The sequence below is a fragment of the Miniopterus natalensis genome, chromosome 5 (assembly GCF_054644295.1).
Source record: "Miniopterus natalensis isolate mMinNat1 chromosome 5, mMinNat1.hap1, whole genome shotgun sequence".
In the NCBI taxonomy this organism is placed as follows: domain Eukaryota; kingdom Metazoa; phylum Chordata; class Mammalia; order Chiroptera; family Miniopteridae; genus Miniopterus; species Miniopterus natalensis.
Genome location: NC_142085.1, coordinates 86,418,625 through 86,445,675, shown reverse-complemented (window position 1 = coordinate 86,445,675; position 27,051 = coordinate 86,418,625). Strand labels below are relative to the sequence as shown.

The 27,051-nt window shown below is 47.2% G+C and overlaps 1 protein-coding gene across 3 annotated transcripts in view; it reads right to left on the bottom strand.

Annotated features, from left to right (window-relative positions):
* ARID1B (AT-rich interaction domain 1B) overlaps window positions 1-27,051 on the bottom strand; it is a 346,830-nt gene that overhangs the window by 36,247 nt on the left and 283,532 nt on the right. For 2 of the 3 annotated variants that reach the window (XM_087817709.1, XM_087817710.1), the window contains exons 8-9: window positions 17,331-17,658; window positions 880-1,025 (exon numbers count right to left, since the gene is read on the bottom strand). In XM_087817709.1, coding sequence (XP_087673835.1) covers window positions 880-1,025; window positions 17,331-17,658 — 474 coding nt within the window. Of the gene's footprint in view, window positions 1-879; window positions 1,026-15,329; window positions 15,459-17,330; window positions 17,659-27,051 lie in introns of all 3 variants that reach the window. The other variant, XM_087817708.1, reaches the window with a different exon arrangement.

The following is a 27,051-nucleotide window of genomic DNA, read 5'->3' as shown; positions in this document are numbered from 1 at the left end:
ATCAACCAAAGGAGAGCTCCTACCCCAGAGTGGCAGCTCTCACTCTAACAGGTGACAGAAGCAACAGGTCAATTGAATCACACAGCATTTCTCGGTGAAAGACGAGCACTCATTGTCCCTAGGTGGGCAGGGGGCTTGAGGAGGTGGTTCAGGGCTATGGAATCTAGAACATGGAATATGTGCAGTTTTGGACATTCTTAACATTTTCACAAACTGATGGAATTCTCTTACTGCAGTAATCAGATGGGCTTTGGTAAGAATGCCAGTTGAGGTCATAAAATGGGTTGAAAAAAATTTAAACATACTGAAAAATTTAAAACAGTTCTTTAAAAAAGTATATGGTTTCTCAACAGACACCTACACAGAGCACTTCCCATGTAAACAGTTAAAGGTGAGTTTCCCTAAATGAAAATCAGTACTTCAACCCCTGCCCCTACTCTGCCCTCCTGCCAGCTCCTCTGACACGGGGTGTTAAAATTTACCTCCCCACCAGTGGAGATGGGTGCGTTCAGGGTGGTGTGGCCGCAGACTGTCTCTCCCACTATCAAGTGGAGAACAGAGATTTTGTTGTGGGCCGTCCAACGCTCCCATCATGTACCCCCTGAAAGAACTCAGTGTTATATTTAGCAAGTAAACGATTTCCAAGGACAAATGAAATATGTCCACATATCGTACACAGAATGAAAGATTTAAATGAAAGACTTATATTTTCTTTATATGAAATGTAATCCTCAAGTCTTAAACACAGTTAAATAGACTGAGCAGGCTTCCAAGAAGCAGAAAGGGGTGTTTTCCCCTTTACACCGAACAATCAGAGGCGGGAGCAGGTGCGGTGCGTGGCACGCAGGCCTAGGAGGGGGGGGGGCGGGCCAAGGTTACCTGCGGAGCTGTTCACCATGTTGGGCGGCATGCTGTAGGCCGGCGTCTGGGTGTTCACCAGCCCCGAGCTGTTGTTCATGGGCTGGCTGTAGGGAGAGCTGGAAGCCATGAGCCCGCTCTGGTTCATGCCCGGGAAGCTGCCTTGCCTGTGAGGAGAGAAAGCACACACGCACACTGATCACACTGGCAGCGGGCTGCCCTGGGGCCATTTCTCCTGATGCATTAATGCAAGGGGCAGGGCTCGTATTTTTCATGTTTGCTTAAAATAATGTATTTCCTGGAGAGAGAGGCTGAACTCTATTGCTAAGTAATTATTTAATACACTATGTAAAAATTCCAAATAATATAAATTTCACAAAGAAATTCCACATTTTTAAGCTTGTCAAGATTTATATGGGGGAATATAAGCAAGAAGGGGGAACTTGAAATAAGAACAGGAATTACAAAAGCAAGCAAAATTAACATTTTAAAAGATCTGACTCTTTATTAACATTACTTAGTATCCTCACATCAAAAAACGTAACTCAGGAAATGAAAAACAAATAAGCAGTATGGGAACGTTATTTTTTTTTAAATTCTTTGACCTAAATTTTCTGACATAACGAAAACAAGAGAAAGCATTCATTCCCAAACTCCCTTCAACCCTATTATCTGAAATTCGGCGCTATTAAAAACACCCCAAGATCTCCATATTAAAATCACACAGTAAACCTCAGACTTCCACCTCCTTTCGTAGGGTTTCCAGTGACAGGAAGCTTGAGGCAGCCTGGACTGGCTCTAGTGTCCGTCACAGCTCCTGTCCTAATAGGCCTCCCTCCCCCACTGCCCGCGGACTCAGGAACTTAACTTCTGGTGACTGAAGTTTGGTTACTTTTGTGCCTACACTCTGAGAGACAAACCTCTTCACTTCTGCAAAGCAGAAAGGGTATTCTTTGATCCGAAGGAGACAAATGTCATGCAAGGTCGTTTCTCTAACTGCAGGTAACTGGGGGCGAGGGAGGGGAGGACTTTAACACCAAGGTGGTTTAATTCTCCTGGGAAAAGTACAGCAGAGAAAGATGGTGGCAATGTGGCAAGTCCTTAAGACTCCACACTGTAGTCAAGCTTTCCTGTATGTGGTACCTTTGAAAAACTTTCCCAAGACCTGCCCACTAATATTTACTCTTAGGAGTAAAGCTAATAGGAAAGGCATAAATGCACTTTGCTTGTCTGTTCCAAATTAATTATGATTACCACCCCCTCCACCTCCGTTAAACTGTCATTTGTTGACTCTTAATGTGTAATAGTAAAAACATTTTTAAAGAGATTCTTTAAAAGATTAATAAAAAACAATATACTGCCCTTTCAGTGTAGCTGTTTTCAGTGGATTCAACTTTCTGGCTTGTAGGAGAAGTTCAAACATGGTTGTTTGAAAAGTCAAAATGCCAAAGGTTTCAGTGAGGTTTCTTTTTTCTTGTAGAATTTAAACCATTCTGCACAAACTAACACTTGGTGATGGCTTGGGAAGAACATTCTAGAAGGCTGAGAGACTAACGGTGTGAGTGTGGCTCTGGGAGAAAGGCGTGCTAGTTCAGCGTGAATACTCAGCTCACAGGTCCCACCTGGAACAGTGACAGTCTGCTGAGTTGGTGTTATAATTCCCACTACAGTTCATTAAGAATGGACCTGAGGCCACCCAATGGCTCCCGATTAACCTCTAGGTCGGCCCACACCTATAAATACACTGCCAGCAGCTTTAAGCACATTCCTATATGGGCAGGGTCTTAACAGCAGCGTGGAGACAGATGGCAGGAACTCAAATGTTCCAGGTTCCCCTGCGGTGCTTTCATTCAGACGGAAGATGATGTAGCACTCACATGACTATTTCAGAAGAGGACAAGTGGCACCTGTAGGCACAGTTCTCTAGCTTCCCAACAGAGACATCACAGAGAGAGCATCCTCAACTGAGGAACAGGCTGCTTTCTGGAGACTACTTCCAACTCACTGATTGCTTCCAAACCCCAGCCAGCCTTGCTCCTCCCTTCAAGACTGGGTCAGGGCCACCTCCTCCGTGCAGCCCACCCTTCCTCTCCCCCTAGAGGCCTGACTCCTGCAGACTCTCTGGCTTTCAGAACAACCTACACTTTACTGAGAGGAGCAACATGATAGCTACTAAAAATGTATTTTAAATGAATAAATTGATAGAGAACATTTTTATCACTGTAATTAGAAATTATGAAAGATGGTTACCTTTCAAGCTTCCACCAAATCCAGTTTCACACACAGTCTAACTAACAGGTGTATGTAACTAATGGATCCTAAAGCACACTTGTTTATAACTAAGGTGGAAATAAGAATCTGAACATAAACTCCACCAGGCAGATGATTAAGTGAAGGAACACTGGGCCTCACCTAACCCTGGTTTTTAAACATACCCTTACAATAACAAAAAATTAAAGATTTAAATGTCTGTGTTGGATGCCAGTTGCTGGTCACAATGGTCCTTAATTGAAGTATGCCTACAGTTTCTAAGAGTCTGGTGAAAAGCCAGGGGTCTTGACTCTGTCACTAGCCACACTTTTCACTGTCACTGGGGTCTGGGAACAAATCACTCTGGCTCCTGGACCTCAGTTTCTACATATGAACACGGAGGGACTGATGACGATTTTAATATCAGTGCTTTATGAAGTACTTACAAATATGCGTAACACGTTTTCTAGACACTTTACACATTTAATTTTTTAAATTCCTGGAGGAAGGTGGGTGGAATCATGCTCACATATAAAGAAAGGAAGGATCGGAGAAGGTAAATAACTTGCCTAAAGACACACAGCTAATAAGTGGTAAAAGCAGGATTCCCCAAGCCTGCTGCTAGGACACTGTTCCACACTTCTTTCTTCAAGGGCCCCCGACACTGCTAACACTTGATGAGACCTAGTGATGCCACACAGTAGCCTACTGCAGAACTTTCTATTCGTCTACCAGACTCATCTGTAGTTGGAGAAAGTTGACAAATCAGAATGGCGCTCTTCTCTCGGCCTCCTGGAGGGTACCCCTCAGCGAGGTGGGCACAGTGGGAGGTGGTCACACAGGAAGTGGTGAGGGTAAGTGAAACAGCCCCAGGATGCCTGCCTCCAGGAAGGAGTCTATCCGTGTGCCGCAGGCCTCTGGAAGTAGCCAGAGGGAAAGACTTCCGAGGAATGCAGGGCATGTGTGGCCATGAGCACTTGGCCACCCGTCTAAATGGGGGAGAGCACTGGTCTTGCATCACTGCAGATGAAATTCAACTCATTGTGACTTTGGAAATTGCTGCCAAGACTATTGGTCATTTTTTTAAAAAATCCTCACCCAAGGATATTTTTTCCGTTGCTTTTCGGAGAGAGTGGAAGGGAGAGAGACAGAAACATTGATGTGAGAGAGACACATCGACTGGTTGTCTCTTGCACGAGTCCTGACCAGGGCCAGGGATTGAGCCTGCAATTGAGGTATGTGCCCTTGGCAGGAATCGAATCCGAGACCCTTCTATCCGAGGGCCAACGCTCTAAACACTGAGCCAATCCAACCAGGACAAGATTATTGGTAATTCTGAACAAGCAAGATGGATTTAATACTAAACAAGAACTTTCAATGCATTCTGTTGAGCTTTGGAAATTAGGACAATGTATCTTGTGGCAGAAGACAGAAGGTGGTCGCCTCTGTGAGTAGGCCGAGCCCTCCAATCATCACGGAGTCCACTAGGCTGACCACTGTTACCAGGACCACAGCAACCTTGGAGTCAGCGCCCCCCAGAGGGCACAGCCCTCACCAACTGCTGACCCCTTCCTGCCCACGGCAACATCAGATGCTCCAAATGGAGTGAGGAGGCAAAGGGGCCACTCGCCAGACATTTTTCTCTTTTCAACAGGCAACAGGAGCAGGCAAAACAAAACAAAACCAGGCAAAAATTCAAATTGAAACTAGGGAAACACTTTCACTGTAAAACCCTACCAAAAGGTAAGAGGCACCCGGTAGAGCCAAGTGCCTTCCCCTTGACCTCTGGGTTTGCGAACCACTGGGCTATAACTTCTAGTGGGCTATGGGTGCAGACAGTTTTTGTCACAAATTGTTGCCATCCTGATGCCACAGATTAATGGCCTACAGTGGCTGTGGCAATGAACACCCAGGGATGCCCTGGGAGGGAATGTGACAGACACTGAAAGTGAGTTTTGCTGTGATTACGCTGCTCAGGTAGCTACTGGACTGCGTGCACCGTGACAGTGACTGCTCAGAGGCACTCCCAAAGCACAGGTGCTGACCACGGGCCTGTGTTACGGTGGCCAGGTGCCACTCCCTCCACCTCGTCAAAGTCCAAGCATGACGTGGGGGGTTGTGATTTAAACACACCGACCTGCAGAACAAGCAGAACCTTTAAATCGGCCCTCTGCTGGGGCGAGATGCTAGGGTTTAAGATCTGTCATTTGATGACAAAAACCAGGCTATTTTAACAAGAGAAACTCAGAAGTGGAGCTGGGAATGCATTTCCCGAAAGCGCCCCTTGGCCTACGCACACGAGTAACTTTAAAGGTTCTGCTTTAGTCACTTTGGAGAGTTCTCAAACATCACACGTTCATCTGCCAACAAGGGCTGACTCTGGGGAAAAGCCAGAGGCAAATACCAGGTTTAAAGAGACCGTTGCCAGTGGTCCTCTCTGAAGGTGGAGTACCACCCCCACCAGTTTGAACCTGGCAGTTAAAAACATTACATGAAATCCACCTGAGTTTCTTGTTGTAAGTTAACTACAATAAATGTAGAATAAATAGCCTGCACATGGTTTGGGGCTTTAAAAGGCACCTACAGGCTGCGCTGTTGCAGCAATCACACCACGTTCTGCCCACGGCGACAGGGAGCGGGAAATGCACACCCCCCAAGTGCGTGGACTCCCTCCCACCCAGCGCTCTGGGGAAGAGCGGGGCAGGCAGAAGTGCTTTGGAAACAGACACTACAGGAGTGAAGCCATTTATTCAAATCCAGAGGCGGAGACACACGCAGAGGCCCCCTCCGAAGCGCCCTAGCACACCCACCGGAAACACCCCTCAGCGAACAGAGCGGCGCCCGCCTCCGCAGACACGCTGTGCGCTGCCAGGCACGTGTCCCTCTCCATGTGGACGGTCACTGGAGATGGAGCCTGGGTTCTAAAGCCAGGGAGACTGCTTACTCCCTGGTAAATCAGGGCCTCTTTCACTCAAGCCCAATGGCTATCAGAACCAGGACTTGACACTGTGGAAAGCCCAGGTCCAGCAGGTTTGTTCTTGGAGAGCTCCGATCCTCTTGTGACATCGCACAGCATGCCCAGTTTTAAATGTTTTCTAAACAAACTATTTCACCACTGGTAAAACAGACTTTCCACCTAAGCCACACCGTGACTCTTCCAAAGTGGTACTTAAGAAGGACAATTTCAGTTGAGATTATTTTTACTCTAATATCTAAAAAGGAAAAACACTTCCTATGTCTCCAAAACAACACAATCAAACAGAAAAGAAGCTGCCCAAGCCCCGGCCCATCAGTGTGGCTGACCGATCAGCACACCTGTAAACACGAATGCATTAGCAGCTGTGGTGGCAAAGAATCAATCCTGAAGGTAGAGTGCTTTCTATCATCAAACCAAAGACAGAGACAGAAGTGCCAGTGACTCACGATTTGTAGAGTCCTGTAAAAATACACAGCCACATGCTATTTAAAAAACAAACTATATACCCCTTTCACTCTGAACATAAGCTAGAAATAACTAAATTAATCAGAAATACCTTCTATTGAGTTGATAGCTCCAATCACTTGTTCAAGATGTATGTTTTAAGACACGTATGGGAGGGGAGAGAAAGGAGCACAGTAGGCACCCAAAACAAACAAACAAGCAAGCAAACCAACCCACCCACCAACCAACCAGAGCAGTGAGTGTCAAAGGGCACTGGGCTGTGAGTAAAGTGGAGGTGCAGGTGCTGGGGGAAAGAAAGCTCCTTGAGGAAGGGATGCCCCCCCAGCCCCTCTACTGAGACCCGAGGGGTCCACGGGAGTCCATCAGGTGAGCAGGACAGGAGGGCCTTTCTGCCCCCAAGGAGGGGACAGCTGGTGGACACAGTGTCGCAGACTAGTAAGACATGAAAGCAGAGAGGGCGGGAAGGGCCGGACCACGCAAGGCTTATGCTCTGTAAGGTTTGGTCTGTATCCTAAGGGAAGTGGGATGAGATTAGAGGTTTTTAAGCAGAAATGGGAGAAGAGACGTGTATGTCAAAGGCACTGATTGCTCTCTGATTGAAGCAGGGATGACACACTGGGGGTGGGAGGAGGAACGTAGGGATCACCGGCTGCGTGGCTCTTACAACAGTCCAGGCATGAGTGGGCGGTGCCGTGGGACCAGGCACGGGGACACAAGATCCTGGAGGCGACAGCACTCGGTGCTGAATGAGATGCTGTGAGGAAGGAAAGGGCACCACCATGTCCCCTAGGTGGCCGGCGGGCAGAGGCTGGATCATGGGCGGTGCTGACAGGACTCGCTGCGGAGCCCACGAGCCTGGCTCGGGCATGGAGCCTCTGAGGTCCCACAGGCCGTGTCGCTGAGACAGCTGGAAACGCATCTGGAGAGCGGAGGGTCCCCTCGTCCCTCTTCCCTGCCGGCCGGGCAGGCCCCGCATAGTGCTTGAGTCTCTCTACGGTCTTCCCTCCTGTGAACACGACCTCTTCTCGAGACAGCAGTTCCCTTAAAGAAAGCTGACCTGTGTGACGGCAACGAAGCTACAGCGAGTCACTTCCAGCCCTAATTTAGTACCCCCCAACCCTTCGGTAGCCGATACGTTTAACTTTTATTTTCCTTTTAAGAATGGGAAAGAGGAATGTTTTTCACCAGCTCTATGGAAAAGACCTTTCAGCAGACGGGCAGTGCTGCTGTTGTCAGCACGTTCGAGAGCAGTCTCCCTAGCGAACGTTTAGCCGATCACTCTCTGGAGTGGACGTCTCCTGGCCTGTCTCTGCCATGGCCTCTGAGGTGCGGAGCGGGGGGCCTGTCCGAGTCTGAAGCCTTTCTCCTGGTGGTCTCCGCCTTCTCCAGGGAGGGGCGTTTTCACCCTGCATCCGGGTGCAGCCCGCACCACCAGGCCCGGAGGATTACTGCGTACTCCACCCTGGGGCTCCCAGAAGCCTGGACACCAGAAACGTTTCCCCCTTTTGTTAACTACTCCATGCAGACTTCTCACTGGTCCCCACCTGTTCTCAGTTCTGCTAAAATGGACCTGTTGTCAGATTTAAATATTCAGTTCTTCCTTTCACCTCAGTGCAGGGAACCGGTGTGAGTTGTCCCTAAAGGAGCTGGCTGATCTCTCTCAAAGCAATAGGAGAGCGAACAGAGCTCAGGTTTGAAGTGAGAGATACTCTTGTCAGGGTGTAAAGAGAATGCAAAAGCCGTCTGGTGCCTGAATCTTGGTAACTGGTAACTAAGACCGTCCTCTTCTTCTCAAAGGAGATTTCGGTTTGTTAATCTCACTGCTACTATAAACTGTTTACTGACAATCATACAAAAATAAACTCAAGGTCTTCCTTTTGAAAATGTTTCAGAGATTGTGACATCAGTACTTCTCTGTTGATGTCCACACTCTGGCTGCCTCAAGTTCAGGGTGTGGACAAAAGAGTGGGTCCCCAAACCTGTCTTTTCCCTGCCTGAGGTGACCCCCAGAACTTGGTGGGCTCTGGTGCAGTTTCCCACTGGCCTCTGACAACAGGCAGATGGCAGAGTTTCTTGACCTGGTAAAAATGGCATCCACTTTCCCTCGTGGAAGAAAAATTAGCTGCCACTGATGTCCCCCAGACTAAGAAAAAAGGGCTCCTTTCTAACTGCCTTTAAGATCTTTTCTTAAAAAGCTCATCGTGAGTTCATCATGCCATTAAAAAAGATCTCCGCTAACTTACAAAGAGGGCCATTCCTTCTCAACAACAGAAGAGCCCACTGTGTATACCAGGACCTCCCCGTCTGGGAGCAAGGATATGGAGAGAGTGACCTGACTTGGGACAGGGGCCTTCCAGGGGGTGGGCACCTCAGCTACGGGGAGCATGAAACACCGGGGAGCTAAGCAGCACCCGGCAGTGAGCCAACCTGAGAGGGGTTTGAGGAGTGAGATATCACGGTGCACAGAGAGCTACGCTTTCATTGACTTCATGCACCTTCAATGGACCAGTCTGTTGGCTGAAAAAAAAGACTTTGGGCCCTGAGATCTCCATCTCATATACTCTGCCAAGGCTCTATTTTGTAAAACCCCCTAACAGACAATGCCCAGGGCTATAGTGCCAGGAAATACATTAATACAGTCATTTCTAACTTTAAAAACCTCCTAAAGTCTTACAGATATCCGCCTAATAAGAGCCCGGCCCACTCTTGAGCATGGCGAAGACAGCACCCGGCTGTGAGACGCAATCTGAATGAAGGAGGCAGGTCTAGGGATGGTCCGGAGGTTGGAATGGTTCAGATTATGAGGACGCCGACGTCTAAGAGGATGCTGCAAGGTGGAGAGTGAGAGGGATTTCGGGAGACTTTGCTGTGGGTAGAGAGCACCGCAGCCTGAGCCACAGTAGCAGGTCTGCACAAACATTAGTTCCTCCTAATTCATCTAGTTTCCACAGCTCAAGTCTAGCATTTTCCTCATTCAATGTCCATCGGAAAAGTATGAACGGGGTGTCCAAGCTGGCAGCTTCCTGCCCCTTCCCCTGGGGTTTCTCAGTAGCAGGAATCCCGGACGCTCCAGGGGGGTTATAAAACCCCAGGCCAGGAGCTTCACCCTCCCATGCTGGGACAGGCTATTGCCTGTGTTTCCAAGTCTCTCTAGGAAACAGTCATTTGGGGAACAGCACAGACTCTAGTACATTAAAGGTTTGCTGCACATTTCACACTCTGATCAGTGTTTTATTACTTTTTTTTGTTAATCATTACCCAAGAAGTGAGGATATTTTTTCCATTGATTTTTAGAGAGAGTGGAAGGGGGGTGGTGGTGAGAGAGAGAGAGATCAATGTGACAGAGACATATCAATTGGCTGCCTCCCACATGAGCCCCAACAGGGCTGGGGATTGGTACCTGTGACCCAGGTACATGCCCTTGACTGGGAATCAAACCCGAGACTCCCCTGGTGCACAGGCCAATGCACTAACCACTGAGCCATGCCGGCCAGAGCTACTACTTTTGATTTGAAGAGCAATGGATGTGCTTTATGGCAGCCATATTTTTCTGTAACTCTGAAAGATCTGATTGAAATCATAATCTTAAAATACCAACATCATAACAGTCATTCAAATTCTAAATTTTGAAGGAAAAAAGGGCTGAAATTAAAGCACAGCATTGAGGTGATCATGCAAAGACTTACACTTAACTGCAGAAATAAAGACGATTTAAGTCTTTGAAATCTTTTCTCTGTCTTTAAATAACCTGACTTTTCAAATCATAGCTATTATTTTAAACCCTAATTGTCCAAAACCCAAAGGGCTGAATTCTTAACACAAATTGCTCGTAGCCCTTTAGGCCCTGCGCCCCCTCGCTGGCATCCGGTTTCCACGCCGGAGGCTCCGGCCCTCAGCAGAACCGGGCTCCACCGGCTGCAGAGGAAATAACAGGGGAAGAGCCTCGCTGGCAAAAAGCAGGAGGGGAGTGAATTATAAACACGCTGCACTGGAGGACGGGTGCTGGGAGTGTGTGTGTGGAGCGCACACGTGACACAGAACATAGGACATGCACCCGAAGGACAGGCAACCCACGGGGCCGGTGAGCGGAGCGGGAGCTTCCACGCAGGGGAGGCGCGCTCGGCCTCACAGAGCACCCCACCGCCCCGGCACCAACAGCCGGGCTGCCGCTGAGGGGCGACCCGATGGCGAAGGCTCCGTGGAACTTCTGCCCCCAGCTAAAGGGTGGCTAGGATTCGCAAATAATGTTAATTAAAATCCCCAATCTCCTATTTTACTAAAAGCAAAAATATTTGAAAGGTAATTTCCGTTATCCTAGTTTATCCTAGTTTGCAGTATGACATCAAGTATTACAGTGGAGGTCTCCACGCTTGTGGTTGTGCTACTCAGGATAAGAAGAATACTTTTCAACTTGACTCATTGTGTTTGTTTAAAAAAATTTTTTTTTTTTTAAATCCTCACCCAAGGACATTTTTCTATTGCTTTTCAGAGAGAGTGAAAGAGAGAGAGAGAAACACTGATGTGAGAGAGACACATCAACTGGTTGCCTCCTGCACACACTCAGACCGGGGCCGGGGATCGAGCCTGCAACCAAGGTAGGTGCCCTTGGCCAGAATCGAACCCGGGACCCTTCAGTCCGTAGGCCAACACTCTAACCACAGAACCAAACCGGCCAGGGGGACTCACTGTTTTTAAAGCTCAGAAGTCTAACAGTTTTCCTCCTCGAGACATTCAGCTCGCCCACTAGGGAGTCTGGGAATAGCAGGCGATGAGGGACGTGGCCTGAGTGGGCACTGGAGAGGTCTGCATTTATCCAGGTAAAAATGCCACCTCAGAATCCTTCCTGTCGCAGCCACACCCAGTCTCAGCACAGATGCTAAAGCCCTTCTGCTGGGCAATCGAAGGATGAAAGGACAGGAATTCAAACCCCCCATGTGCCACCAAGGGAACTGTCACAGAGGAGGTGGGGTCCAGACACACACCACCCACGCTGCCCTGTGCGTCTACGTGGGGATGTGCAGACCCTCCTTTCAGGTGAAACGGGCTGAGCTAAGGAAAGGAAAAAGTCCAGACCTCAACGTGAGAAGGAGCATCTCCACTAAGACAGAGGTTAGTATTTGGTTTCTAAGAGAATTACCTTTAGCCAGGAGGGGGAACTAAAACTGAGATTTATTTTTTAAAGAGAAAAGCTACCGAGGCAGCACTGAGTAGAGGAAAGAGTGACCGGCCGAGGAGACGTGGGTCTGCTTTGCCCATCTGATGCTGAGCAGGAAGCGTCAGAGGCCTCAGTTTGCACCATAAAATCAAGGCAGAGACCAGATGACATCTCAGCCCTTTCAGCTCCGAATCCTACTGTTCTAGAGCTGAAGCTCCACATCCTCTTGGAGCCTGTTCTTATGAAAATATCATCACTTTAAAGATCCGTGCCCAGCCCAGCCGCGTGGCTCGGTGGTTGAACGCTGACCTACGAACCAGGGGATCTCAGCTGGATTCCCGGTCCCGGCTCGATCTCCAGTGGGGCCGTGCAGGAGGCAGCAGATTAATGACTCTCTCATTATTCTTGTTTCTCTCTCTCTCCCCCTCTCCCTTCCTCTCTCTGAAATCAATAAAAACGTATTAAAAAAAAAAGATCGACATAACATTGACATAAACCATCAAGTCACTGAAGACTTGACTAAAGTTGACACATAAGAGGTGCTGGAGGTGACAAGACTTCAAGAATCAAAATCTACTCCAGCCTAAAGATCTAGGGCTTGCCAGGCTTCTGCAAGTTCGCTGAAGTCATGCCTCATACTTGGAGATCATTTCCAAGGAAAAACATGGATAACTGAAATATTCAAATCCATAAACCAGGTGTATTTGGCAGCGATGTTGATTGTTGGACACTAGCAGGCACCACCTAGAATGAACAAATGGATGTGAAACACACTAAATGACCGAGGGAAATTTATGGCATGTGTGTGTGAGCACAGAGCTCACTGACAATGGATTCAGGCACTCAAAAAACACTACAGACTGTGCTGTAGCCAGAGCTTGTGGCAATGCTGCTTTAGGGCACCACGCGCCGAAGTTTCTCCCAAATCCTGGCTGACTTTGGCTCTCCTGGGCTCGGCCCCTGCCTCAGCACCCTGCCCACATGATGCTATGTGCCAACAGCCATCAGAACTGGGCTGACGATGAAAGTCACTTGCAATCTCTGAGCCAGCTTTTATAAGATCAACCACTATTTCCAACGCTGTTTCTTGTTACTTCAAAAGAATATCAGGTTGACTAGAAATGATTTAAAACTGAACCCAGCAGTGCATTTTCTGAGTAAAATGTCTATCAGTGTGTATGGGGGGTGTGTGTGTGACCTGAACAGGTATAGACTGTTAATTTCAAATACTGGATATTATTACTCAGGTAGTCTAATAGCTAAACAATCTGATTCACCACATTCTACTGTGAATTCTCTTATAATCAAAATGAGGGAATCCTTACTCAAAAGGTGAGAAAGAAAAACCATTTATCTATATAATCCTTAATTCATTCGATGTGGCACGTGGGTCTTAGCCATGTACCGTCTCTTAAAGAAAGGAATTAGTAAAACAGCTTTGAAACAGTTACACCTGTGTGTTTCTCTCTCCACGGCCTTATATTCAACCAGCAGAGAAAGCCCGAAGCACCCTGCCCGCATCCCCTCATTTTTACAGTGAGCTCTCTTCCTAATTGCCACACCTTCTCACCCACTACCGCGTCATTAATTTGCTTTCTCAGCTTCTTTCTTAGGCTCCAGCCTTTGGGATTCTGACTTAGAAGTCATTACAACACCTCTTCCTCTCCCAAAGAGAGACGGACAGAGAACTGGCTCTTCAAACTGCCACCCTAAATTTAATCCCACAGCTGCCAATGGGAAAAAACAAACAAAAACACGAGTTTGCTGCAATGAGCTGTAAAGTACACCAAAAGCATCTGGAAAATCAAACTCACTAACCCATAGCGCTTAAACATGGACCACACACATTTCCCCACATTCAAGCTTCTGCTTTAAAAAAAAAAAAGAAAAAAAAAAGCACCACAGGTTGTGTGCATTGCAAAGTGTAAAGGAAGGAAGACTTAAAATAGAAATAAAACTTTACTTTCTTTCTTTTTTCAGAAAGAATACCGTAGACGTGAAAGACGAGATTCAGAGCTAACCAGGTGGGGCAGGAAGATGAGCCTCCCGCAAGCGCTTTATCAGATCTCTCTTCTCTTATTTTAATTCAGGAGGAGGAGCTGCATTCTAGGAAGCTCCTGGATGCTGCTAGCTGCAGCGCAGACCTATCTCCTCGTGCTGGTGAGCTAACATTGATTTTCTGCCCCAGTGGAAGAGATTTTACTCTGATGCATGCCATTTAAATTCATTTTACACAGCTGCTTAATGTGGCTTGGCAAAGCACAGGCAAGCTAGCTGCGCGGGTCTAGATAGGACTCCTGAGGTGGGGAAGGACGGATCCTATGGATTAGCAGCTGATGACAAATGCTCCTCTCCCCACTGCCACCTTCTTCTGGGCTCATGCAGTGACCTTGAAGGTGCCACAAGAGGAAAAGACAATTTCCCCCCAAATAAGTGTGTTCACCCAATTCTCTATTTGTTATTGCACTTTTAGGATTATGTTGATAGGATTCTCTACTTGTTGGTCCACAGTTAGGACCATGTTTACAGGGTTTAGAACTCTCAATTGCAGAATTATCATTTGCTCTTGCTGTAGAAATAAATGTATACTGAACATAAAACTATTAAAAAGCTCTCTGTGTCATGCATTCGTAACTAGTGAAAGCACAGCTCCATAAGTTTCATATTTAAACAAAGCTAGTTGACTGATCCCAATTTTAACAAAAATGTGGTAAGTTTCCACAGAAACTAACTACTGCACGAGTCCCTCAATGTAGGATAATCTTATCGTTTCTATGCGAAAATGGTATCAATCGTACTATCGTAATATTTTTGATTTGTAAATCACTCAGTAATAATATACTTTAAGTGCGCTCACTAACCTGAAGCAGTAACAGCCTGATATTACAGTTCTGTAGTAGCAAAGAGACACTTTTTGTTGCTGTATGTAATTCCTGTGTTGTAATTGATAATAATACGGCAACACTGTGTTTAGAAAGAAAATTCTACGTAGGATTATTTGGTTGTATTTTTCTGGTGACTTCAATATTCTACAACTCCTTAGGAGGAGGAGACAGCAGAAATCTCTGGCATGGAAGTCTACTCAGTGGTGATCTACAAAAATTCCTCACGGTCTGGCCAGTAACCTAAGCCCCGCCTCCTGCAGTGAGTCTCTGGCCAAGCGTGGCCCCAGCACCTGGAACTCGGGGGGTGTGGGGCCGGTCGCTGCGGTGGAAGGAATGACACACACTGTCGTGACAACACAGGACAGGTACCCAGACAACCCGAGACCACAGTGGGGGGAATGACACCAGAGCAGGGGACTTCATCACTGGCCTGTGGATAAAACGCTGACTCCTCCCAGGCATGAGGAAAGCCGTGCGGACAGCCATGCAGACAGACCTGGGGGCAGCATGCAGGCGGCTACCAAACTGCACAGCGCCGTTAACGAGACAACACAGAGCGAACAGAACAGAAAGCCCAGAACACACACACACAAAAACCAAACGACAACCCCTCTCAGAATTTCCTTTTAGGTCTTTCACTTCTTGTTTTGGGTGTTACTTTCGCAGCCAGATGGCACGTTCATTAACAGTTTAAAAAAACGCCCAGGTCCCCAGCGAGTCAGGGTCTGTTGCTACCTACCCGTACTGGTCAGGCTGGTGCATCATGGGAGCCTGAGAGTTGCCATAGTTGGGGTGCTGGGAAGAAAACATGGGGCGTCCGCCAGCCCCAGACTGGCTGGGATAAGCAGGCGACCTAATGTATGGTGGCCTAAAGTAGAACAGAAGACAACTTCTTTGGATTTGTTCTGTTGACAAGTATGAACACCCCTGTCCACCTGTTGCTTCCACATGTAGGTGGGGAGGGTTAGAGGACGCGGCATGACACTCTGTGCCGTGCAGCTGCCTGGCCGTGGAACATGTGGGGGTAGGGCAAAGGAGAGCAGAGTAAGATTCTCAGGTCTCATCTCGGTTCACAGTTCTGAAGTAGAGCTTTGACTCTGGTCAAAGCCAAAAAATAAACAGTCCCCATTCAAACTTCTGGAGAGCTCAAAAGGGCAGCACCTGAAGGCAGGCCCTGGAATAGCCTCCCGATTACAAATAGAAAATGCAAATGCATGGATGTGTAGTGATACCCGACTTTCTAGGAGGCGATAGGTAAACTGATTCAGAAGGGGAGCACAGCAAGACTTTCTAGTCAACACCTCTATGGTTATCATCCTCCCAGATCACTATCCAAGGCTTCACATCAAATCCAATCAAGTACTTTCTACTTAAATAGAAAATAATTTGTGCTTTATGAGTTGCAACAACAGACAATTCATTTAAACCTAAATGAGAACTTCTATTGGACCAGTCACACCAGTCCTTACATACAGGTTCATTAAACATTCCCTGAAGTCTCACAGGTTCCGGTTAGAGGTACAGTGCTGGAGTTAAGAAGGTTCTAACTGTAATGTGGATGAGAGAGAGATGTGGGGTGGGGGAGAGACAGAGAGATGTGGGGAGAGAGAGATGAGCTGGGGGGGACAGAGATGGAGGGGGGAGAGAAAGATGGAGAGGTGGGGGGGAGAGAGAGAGGTGGGGGGAGAGATGGAGAGGTGGGGGAGAGAGATGGAGAGATGGGGGGAGAGATGGAGAGGGGGGAGATGGAGAGGTGGGGGGGAGAGATGGAGGTGGGGGGGAAGAGAATGAGTCCTCAAGGGAATTTTTTTATTATTTGGAGGAAAAAGTGAGACTGGAGGGGTCCCTAACATTCTCAAAATGCAGCTTCAGAGGAAAAGTAACAGAGGGACACAGTTAAAGCACGTGCACATACATACACACTCTTTGTATTTGCCCTTTGGGAAAAAAATCAGAACCTAACTTTTCTCCAAGATACTCTATTTTCATATATATCTTCCAACTTGCTTTGTTTTAAAATGAATTTTAACGTATGTTCAACATGAAGCATATTTGCATGTGCTTCTTTGAAAACGTTCACTTTGGCCTCAGAATTTTTTCAGTATGTTATTTTTATGCAGGTCAAGTATTTACCTCAAGAATTAATTTTAAAACCAGGATTGAAAACAAGTAATTGAGAATAAAGCCTTCCTGGATCAACTTAAACTTTCTGAAATATTACCTTGGCTTTATTAACCTCATTTTGGTGTGGACAGACAGACAGGTATGCCCAGAAAAATAAAACAAAAGAATATGAAGTATATGGATCTCACACATACACACGCAGATAAACACACACGACACGCATATGTGCACAGAGTTTCTCTTTCATAAACATTTACGGTGGGGTGATTTAAGAGGAGGCTCTTTTTCAAGGTTTTAGATTTTAACTAGTTCACAGGCTTTGATTTTCTGGGAAAACTTTGCTGTTTTAAAGGGAACCACATAGACACGCCTATGCACGGACTCTGGGGGGACAGTCAATGACAGTTCACAGACATTTCAAATAACACCCACAACTGACTTGCCCCCCACTCAAGATTCCTTCTTCAGTGTCTCAGAGAACTGGTCTGTCATTTATTTTTCTGAGCTTTACGGCCAAGCAAAATGCCAGTCCACTGCCCTGCCTCCCGTGTGACCCGGGCCGGCCGGTGCCAGCACGTGCTCGCGTGCGCGCAGGCCGCCCACCCCGACTGCGTACCTGCTTTGCGCCGAGTTTGCAGCGGCCTGCATCACTGCGGCGGCCGCCTCCTGTGCCTTACGGTTCACGGTCGGCATTGGTGGCCCCATTCCTGGCCCTCCCTGCTGAGACATGCCAGGAGAGCTGGGGGTCATGCTGCTCATATTTCCAGGAAACGGTCTGTTCTGCATCCCAGCTGATGGCATTCGTCCCAGGGGCATAGCACCACATGGCTGGCCTGGCCCTGCTCCATGCATCTGGTTGTTGGCATTGATGCCCACGCCAGGCCCTGGGCCGCTGTAGCTTGCACTGGGCACCCCACTATATGTCGGGGGTCTGGAGTAGTTACCTAAACAAAAACCAAACAAACACAAATTAAAGCCTTTTACTTACTATCCGAACATGTGAAACATTCACCGGGAATACTCCGTGTCCAACAGTATGATCAACACACACAGTCACTTGCGTTAACCCTTTCCCGTTGGCCTGCGAGGCCAGTCTCAAACATGCTCTTCTGCACATTCCAAAGGCAGGAGCCACACAGGACAACACAGCGTGGAAGGGAAACCCAGCTAAGTAACACGGTCCGTGAACAGGTACTAGATGCCAGCACGGGCGCTGCTCCACCCCAACGCGTCCCACTCTTGCACTTCAACCCGAACCATCACTCCAGTTCCACTCCGCTCGCACTGGACCCAGGGCCACACTCGACAGTTAGGATGGCGGGTTCAGAGATGGCGCGGAAGAAATGCACAGGTGGGCAAGATCAGCACCCAAGGTGCTGCAGGAGGTGCCGTGAGGAAACTCGACATTGGGCCAGCACAGTCTGTTTTCCTCTGGTGTTGGGAACATTTTTATTTTTTTGGCTTGAGCACCAGACAAAGTGGCTGGTTTGTCCTCGGTGCCACGTCTTATGAAACACAGTTTTAAGTACTGGAACGAAACTCCGCACAGTGGATGGTGGCACCTGGGAAGCAGGAGGGGCCCGAGACGAGGAGCCACGCCCCCCCCGGGGTAGAATGGCAGCTGCACGGCCTGGACCACGCCAGTGGTTTTGCTTTCTCTCTCCTCTGTACCTTTTATTTTGATTGAGTGCACACACATTGAATCCAAGTGAAATACAAATACAACCATGATTCTGTCTACAAATGAAGAAAACCAACAGCTAGTAGCTTAGAATTCAAGTTCAAGCAAACTGACTCTGGAACCCATGCAATTAAACAATAAAATATGCTGCCTTCCAAGAAGTGACTGTTGAAATAAAATACATGTGGAAAGATGAGTGTTTGCAGAATTAAGAATAAGTGTTTCACCACTTTCAGGAAGGATCGTCTCACCCATACATCACTGTTCTGGACACAGCCTGTGAATGCAGACCAGAGCCCAGGCACACCGCGCGGTGCGGCTGGCTCCGATGCTGGAGGAAAAAGCACACTGATACAACAGTATCTTCCTAATCATAAAACCAGGCATTCTCAGGTCCACAAGAGGGAGGAGCTGCGTTCCCCTGAAATCTGCAGGAAATCCATGGACTTTCCAACAGTGGCTGTCTGCTCGCTCTGTGCCAGCTCCACGAGTACTTTCTTATTTGGTTGTCCGAGAGGGGTATGACTCACTGCAGATGGTGCGAAGGTCACTGTCCATGTAGACCACAGCCAGCACACTATCTGTAAAGGGCTGGGCAGGCTTCATGGGCCAGGTGGTCTGTCACAACTAAACTGCCACTGCTGCTCTAACACAGCCAGAGGCGATACATACACATACGGGACCATCCGTGTTCCAACAAAACTTTATTCACAGACACAGGCGGTGGGCCAAGGTGGGCCATGACCTGCTGACCCCTGCTGCAGGCCAATCCTGGGACAAGCTAGTGAAGTGCTCCACAGCACAGAGAGTGACCTGGTCATCCTCTGGAAGGTAAGAGAAAGGCAGAAAGGGGAGAACACAGAGGCACTGGCAACGTAATCAATGGGACAGTGACAGGGAACAGAAGGAACAGGACAGGTTGGCACAAATCACCTCGGGGACCACAGGGGTGCACATGAGCCAGGCCTTCACGGCCAGCTCCTCAAATTCAGCTGCCTTTTCATGAAGAAACCCTACTCCGCCTTTGCAGAAATAACCAAGCTTACACTGTTTCAAGCAAAAGGTAGAAGAAAGTCACTGTCCCTCAGTTTCAACATTCTTTACCAAGGGTTCTTAAGGTGCCTCTGCCTCTCCCATCCCACGGGACCACATAAGGTCTGCCCTCCCGCTCACCATCCTGGCGGAAAGGGTGCCCTCTGCTTACCACCCTGGCAGGGAGGGCCGCGGAGCAGTGGGCGGGCTGCTGAGCCCTGCCCGCCACCGAGTCCTCAACACACCAGCCGGTGGAGCTCTTTCCTGTGAGCAGAACGAACACGTCTCCTCCCCTCCTGACCTCAGGCCCCGGCGTCCACATTACCTGACCTCACTGAAATCTAGTGCTCCTTTCTGGCTCTGGCTTTTATTAAAAATAAACTCATTCACAGTTTGAATGCAAATGAAATTAATTCACATATTCATGCTATGACTCTGTAGCTAGTTTCCACTTGCCCCCAATGCTCATTTGGTGACTCATTTGGTAAGAAACTTTATGCAGTGAAAACATACGCACTCTCTGCTTTCGAAGGAAATTAAATGACACTTTAACCTTGTTTTGGAAAACAGGCGCTTCGACGCGGCCACTGCAGCTGAGGCCCGCCGCGCAGTGTCATCAGGGAGGAAGGCTCCTGACTTCGTTAACTCTGCTCACAGCTGGGACTGAGAAAGTTGTCACCCTGGGGTTTAGCTGGCAGTCAGGGGTGTGCTTCAGCGAACACAGGAAAGACATGACCGGGTGCTCAGTCCCTGGAGTCCACCCGCCTCCACCCTTTCTGGGCATGGTATATACTAGAGAGAGAGGAGTTGTTTCAATACTGTGCTCAGCCTCGCAGCTGGGCTTCGTCTCAGCAGGAAGCGCTCTGTACCCAGGTGGCACAGCCACCGTGCCCACGGGCACACGCACACACGCACGTGCTGGTTCTCAGGGAGCCACTGAATGCGGGGCTCCCAGCCCACTTATCCTCAGCCAGTCGGCTGACCTATGACTGGCACGCGTCAGTTCATGTTGGGAGCATGTCCTCACCATGGAGGCCTCTCTGGTTGGTAGAAGAAATACAAAGTCCCCGTTTCTTCTTAATGCACTGTAGGCTTTCCCCGTGGCCTCAGGAGCCAGAGGAAAGTGGGTTCTAAAGGCTTCAGATGGCCCGAGGCAGCCGTGACTACGGCATGGGCTCTAGGATGTGGGTTTGGATGTCAGTTCTGATGCTTCCTAGAGGCACAACCTTGGATAAGTTACCCAGCCTTTCTGAGTATCAGCCCAACCATCTGAAAAGTAATGACAAGAATCAGGAATACGTAGGAACTGACTGGCACAGTGCCGAACAGTTACCTGGTAAATGCAGGTGGTGTCACCACCAACAATCATATTATCAATAACCATTAATACGACCTTTTCCCCATCATCTTATAAAATTGTGTGGGAAGGAGCGAAAGAAGATTCATGGCCCCCGCTCTTTGCCCAGCTGACAATGTATCTTTCTCCCCCAAATAAACAAAACCCAAATATGTAAGCGAGGCAGCACAGGAGAGGAAAAGCCAGGATGAGTGCGGTCTTACTCCCGTTTCTCTAATAGATTAGTAATTTCTTGGCACCGGCTCTGACAGAAAACAGATGGATCCGGCATGCAGCAGAACGCAGGCAGCAGATGCCGGGCCAGCCCACCTCAGCTGGACGGGCCCTGCAGCCAAGTCCAAGAGCCCGCAGTTTTCAAGTGGGTTCATCTTGGCATACCAGCTTCGGGAAATTGGTCACCAAGTGAATTCAGAGTCCAACCCACCAGGAGCGAGATTCGCGCAGCAGACAGAGGAAGCGGGAGCCGGACTCTATTCCAGTCACCACCACTATTACAGGAGGGTCACAAAAGTCTATACCCGACTCTAGAACACTTAAATTTGCTAGTTACAATCCATAGTCCAAGCTTACTGCTTTTGTTGAACTATTAAATGTTTCCACTCAGAGGAAATTTTGCTTCTGTTTCAGTCACTCAGTAATTACCATGAGCACAGAATGTTCTGTATTACGCCCTATGCCGTGGAGGGTAACAATGGTGCACCGATCACAGGACAGACACCTTACCTTGGGTGGGAAAGAATAAGTGGATATTAGCTACATTTCATGATCAATGTATTTGTGAATTAGAGCAAACTATGCTTTTATCTTGTTGTCTAGTCAAAGACATTCACCACTTTTTATAGCCATCTACTACATAACATTACTTTTTAAATTTTTTGAGAGAAAAAGAGAGGGAGAGAGACATCGTTTGTTGGTCCACTTACTTAAGCATCACTGGTTGCTTCTCGTATGCGCTCTGACTGGGGATGGAACCCACATCTTTGGCACATCCTAGACAATGCTCTAACCAACTGAGCTACCTGGCTGGGGCCTACATAATATTACTTTAAGTCAGGTTTACTGAGTTGGAATTTAGATACAATAACCACCATATACAGTCCTGCAACCACCAGCACAGTCAAGACATGGGATATTTCTATCATGACAAAAAGGTGCCGTTTTGTGGTCAATCTCGTTCCCAGTCCTGGCAACCGCCGATCTGATTTCTGCTCCCGCAGTTCTGCCTTCTCCGCGTCGTCATATAAATAGAGTCGTATGTGTGCAGCACTTGTGTCTGGCTCCTTTCACTTAGAATTGAGCTTTTGAAATTCACCCGTATTGTCGTACATCAGTAGTTTGTTCCCTTTTGTTGCTGAGCAGTGTCCCATGCTGTGGACACTTGGGTTGTTTCCAGTTTTGGGCAATTATGAATAAAGCTGCTAACATTTGCATACAGGTCTTTGTGTGGACATGTTTCATTTCTCTTGAAAAAACCTAGGATTGAGAGTGCTGGGTTGTGTGGTAAGTGCATGTTTAACTTATGAGAAACTCCTCCCAAAAATGTCTGACTTCTAATTGTCCTATGTCCTTGATATTGCCAATCAGAATACCATTAGCCATTCCAATCGGGGTGTAGTGGATATCACTGTGGCTTTAATTTTCATTTCCCTAATGACAAATGACTTTGAGCATTCTGCACAGGTTACCATATTTAGGTAAGATCCTTTCCGTGTAAAAACAAAAGCCCTATTTCAAACACCTTCCCCCAGGCTGACCACACAATGCGGCTCCTTTAGGCACCGCTTTGAGGGAGACCGACTGAGTAGTGAGGAGACCACACATGCAGGCTCCAAGTGAAAGCTTGGTCACCCCAAGTAAGGGCATAAAGCTTACTATTTGTGGATATAGAGACAATTTGTTTCGAACTGATATATAAGGCACCATATTTTTCTGAGGTCAACATGCATTTTAAAAAGTCTTCAAAATGTAAAAGTTATACTATTACACCAAGCTTGTAAAAGAGCAGGAAAGACCTATTACTTGATAGTAGGACTTCAGCATTTCACCTTTGGTAAGTTTTTTCTATATTATGTCATAAAAGTTAACTGTTTAAAAATTTAATTATATAGTAATATAAGCTCGATGCAGAAAATATAGAAGCATAGAGAGAAACAGAAAAAAATGGTCCTTAGCTTCACTTCCCAAAGACAATTCTTAAGCATTTAGTCCACCGAATCGCCACCGAGCATCCAGGCAGACAAGGAGGTGTACCCATGTCTCTGGGACTCACTGTCTTCACTGGTTTAGGGAACAGCTCTTCAGAGCCTCTTATGCCAGCTCTGGGCTAATGGCTGGGGACTCAGTGGTAAACAAAGGAAGGAGCTGACATCCTGGTGGGCATCAGGTAGGCAAAGAAGTAAATCTAGACAATGTCCGACAGTGCTGAGCGCTGTGAAGAGAAAAGCAGCAGGGAGAGCTCACACACAGCAGGAGGGAGGGTGTCTTGGACGGGGTGACCGAGAGCCACTCTGGGGAAGCGGGCTGTGTGCCTGCTGGCTGCCTCTCCCACAACAGGGGCGGATCTTCGCAGAAACAGCTATCCCCAAAACTGACATCACACACAGGCCCAGGGGACATATGTGCCCAGTCAGATGCCAGTATCTGACCTCAGGACCCCAAGGGCAGGGGTATAAACTTCTGCTGCATAGGTGACCTTCAGAGAGCTACTTGTCATTCCAAAGGCCAGTTTCCTCATCTATAAAATGGGTAAAATACAAGATTATCTATTTTATTTGCTGTGGGGGGGGAAACCACATGACACTAACAATAATTACTGTTGGACACAAACAATGAATAGACAGAATGTCATGGGACAGACACAAACTGTTCCAATATTAACAATATAACTTTTTGATAAGTGGAATTATCTTTTTACTATATACTGTGTCATGTCAAATTTTACTTTCATGATGCAGACATTCCAATTTATTTCTCAAATAAAGTAAATATGAGAAAAAGCATTGACAGAACAAACATAAACAGGTATTATCTTAACTCAAGAGCCAAATTTAGGGGCATCTGAGAGTCCCCGCTGTCACACACTGCTTGAGCACCTGCGTCCTTCCCGGGCTCAGCTGCTGTGCCCTGCGCTAGGCCACGGAGACCATGTGGGAATGGCGCCCCCTGGAGGGAGAGCTCTGCTCTGCTTGCGTAATGGCCAAGGGCCCTTTCTGAAAGGACATTTGGTGCCCCTCTTAGAGTTAGTAAATTGTGATTCCACATTTGAAAAGACAGGTAACGGCATCTGCTAAGATGTAAGGTAAAGCTGCACGCCCACATCCTGTGTTTCTACACTGCTGGCCAGGATCGTCGTGACCCAGACCTGGAGCAGAGTTAAAGGCCAGTGATGAAGATGTTGCAAGGAGGCGGCTTAGTCACTGGGCGAGGGGAGTGAATGCTGCTGACTTTAATTAGCAATATTAATTTAATTCAATTACTTATAATGACTAGCTTCACACTAAAAATTAAAGTTGCTTTATGTTTTTACTTTTTCCTTTCTTTTTAATTGTAAGCTGATTTGTGCCTTAAATTTTCATTTCTTTCCTAATTCCCAGGTTTTGATAGACTCATGATAACTATCAATCTGTTAAGAAAAATTCATGCTTAAATCTTGTAACCTGAAGGCTAAATTTGAGCATTAAAGGACTGCATAAACTTCCTTTGGCTATAAAATGACCTACTTCAATTTACTTTTTCTCATATTAGTAAGATATTCTGAATATTTCTCTAATGACAAAGCAGTACAGAATATGGGATTAATACTTTAGCCTAGCACTGTCCATTTAACTGTAAAATAAGGTTAGGGTAATAGAAAGCTGTAACATAGCCAGTGTATTACAACCCATTTCAAGAAAGAAAGGAGTGAGCTGAGGAGGGTGTGACCCGCGCCAGCCTTTGGAAACAGGATCCTGTCATCTGCAGCACTGGGGGGAGCGAGCCCAGGTGGCAGACACAGCCACTGCTGCAGGAGAGAGGCTGAATTCAGCTTAATTCAATAATAAGGTGAGGTTCTGGACTGACCAGAGTGGAAACTAAAATCCTGGGTCATGGTGACACCGAGGTTGTCACGGCCTGCAAGGTGCTCTCTCTCCAATAGCTGGGGGGTCGCCAACTAGCAACATTTACATATTGTTCCTCTTGAACGGAAACCGTTATGATTTCTGTGAAACTCACCATTTTGGAACTGCATTCATTTCAACTAGGCATCATTTCAAGTTCGCCTTTGCTGAGTTTATGAGGAACGTTTTTTAATGAAGGGGGAAGGAAGGTTTCAGATGGCACCTATTTTAGAGAAAAACCTTTAACCTGTCTGAAAAACATCTTTTTCAATGTGATTTAGAAATAAAAGGCCCATCAGACCCACCTACTTATAAGTTCTCTGCTTCCAAAGACACACATTCTACAAACGGAGGCGCACAACCAGGGCCGCACCGTGTGCACCTTGCGCAGCTGCACGCGGCGGCCTGGACACTGTCGTGCGATGAGTGACAGCCGGAAGCGGCCAGGCTCAGACTACTGCTGGCTGCACCCTGCAATGTTCCTTATTCACAGCAACTAAGGCCAGACCTTCGTTTTTCACATTAGTCACAAATATGTGAGGTGCTTGTGGACAGTGTGGCGGACACTGCTCCCGAGTCCACAGAAACAAACGAGGCCGCCTCTGGGAAGCTGTTCCCGGCTCCCCTCTTCCCCTACAAGTTCATCTGCTGATCATCAGCATGTCAATTACATAATTTCTTCCTATTTATTAAAGCAAGTCCCTGTGGCCCTCTCTTTGCTTGCAAGCACTTTGTAAGAGTAGTTATTACATACTTGCTTGAAGGTAGAAAAGTACTAGTTCATAAAATATACTATAATTAAACATTTTCACACATTTATGTTGGCTTCATCCCATTTGTGTATTTAATAATTTAGGTTTTACAATACACATTTCTAAAAATTTCCCCTTAACTTCACAGGATTTTTTTCCTCTTAATCTCTAGTATTGTTGTTGTACTTCCCAAACACTGTTCCTTGCTCCTTGAAGGCAAGTAGCTTGTCTTTTGTTCCCCTCGTGGCTCACTGAACAAATGAGCCAGTGCAGAGGGCACATTCAAGGCGTGGGACACGACCCGCCGGTGAAGGATGAGTGGCCTACGTCTTCCTTGCTCCGAACCCTGGCTCTGTCACCTAGTAGCTGTGGGTAAATTACTTAACCTGCTCATTTGCAACATGGAGATAATGACCACTGTGTATCCTGGTGAAGGTGTTTACCTGCTGTTGCCTCAGTTTCTTCATCTGTCAAGTGGAGTAATAACAGCATGTTCCAAGAAGTTAATATAGAACAGGACTTGGGACATGGTAACATTTGATACATGTTGGTTGTTATCATTAGTAACAATTTTGGAGAAGCTGCTCCTGACAATAAAATAGTCAGCAAAGAGAGACTGCAAAGACCCCCTCTCCCCCAGATCTCTTAAAAACAAAACTAAACCAGGAGAAAGTCACCGAGTTAGAACAAACAGGTGACACGGTTGACCTCTGGGGGTCACTGCACAGCGATTCTTTCCAGAGATTTACAACATACATCACAGATGCAAGCTGAGTGTCTCATTAATAATTTCAGTAGTTAAAAGAAGGGGAAAAATACTTCACTTGGGACCCTGTTTAAAAGGATCAACAAAGAGAGAAATGCAAAGGTAAGAACTTGACTGAACTGAGTAAAATGTGTTACAACCGTAATTTCCTATTGGTTAGTGTTTGCTGAGGAGAGGACACGAGGAGGGAAGGTGAGCAATTCTGGTTTGGTTAGAGCAGCAGGACTTCAATTTTAAGCCCCTGGTACTTGGAACCAGTTAAGGAACTGGGAGGGTACACGCCTCACAGTGGAGCACGCTGGAGATGTCACCTGGGAAAAGGTGAAGCAGAAACTCAGACACTTTCTTTCAAAGTTAGAAAGTGCTGAGTATGGAAATGAGCATCCTTATTTCAAATTGTTTCCAATGCCGACCTAAACTCAGGACACGTGCCTTAGAGAAACTTCAAAACAAAACCTTACTCTACAATCAAAATGCTACGCAGCGGATCCACTGGGCTGCCCCAGTATCAGAGGCTCCAGAGCTGAAGCAGAATTCAGACTCACTGAATGTTAGAATTAGAGGCAACTTCCAAGGTAACATAATCCCATTTTCTCTCGGAAAAGCAATTCCCAGAGAGTCTGAAACTGTCGCAGGACACAGCAGCCTGGAT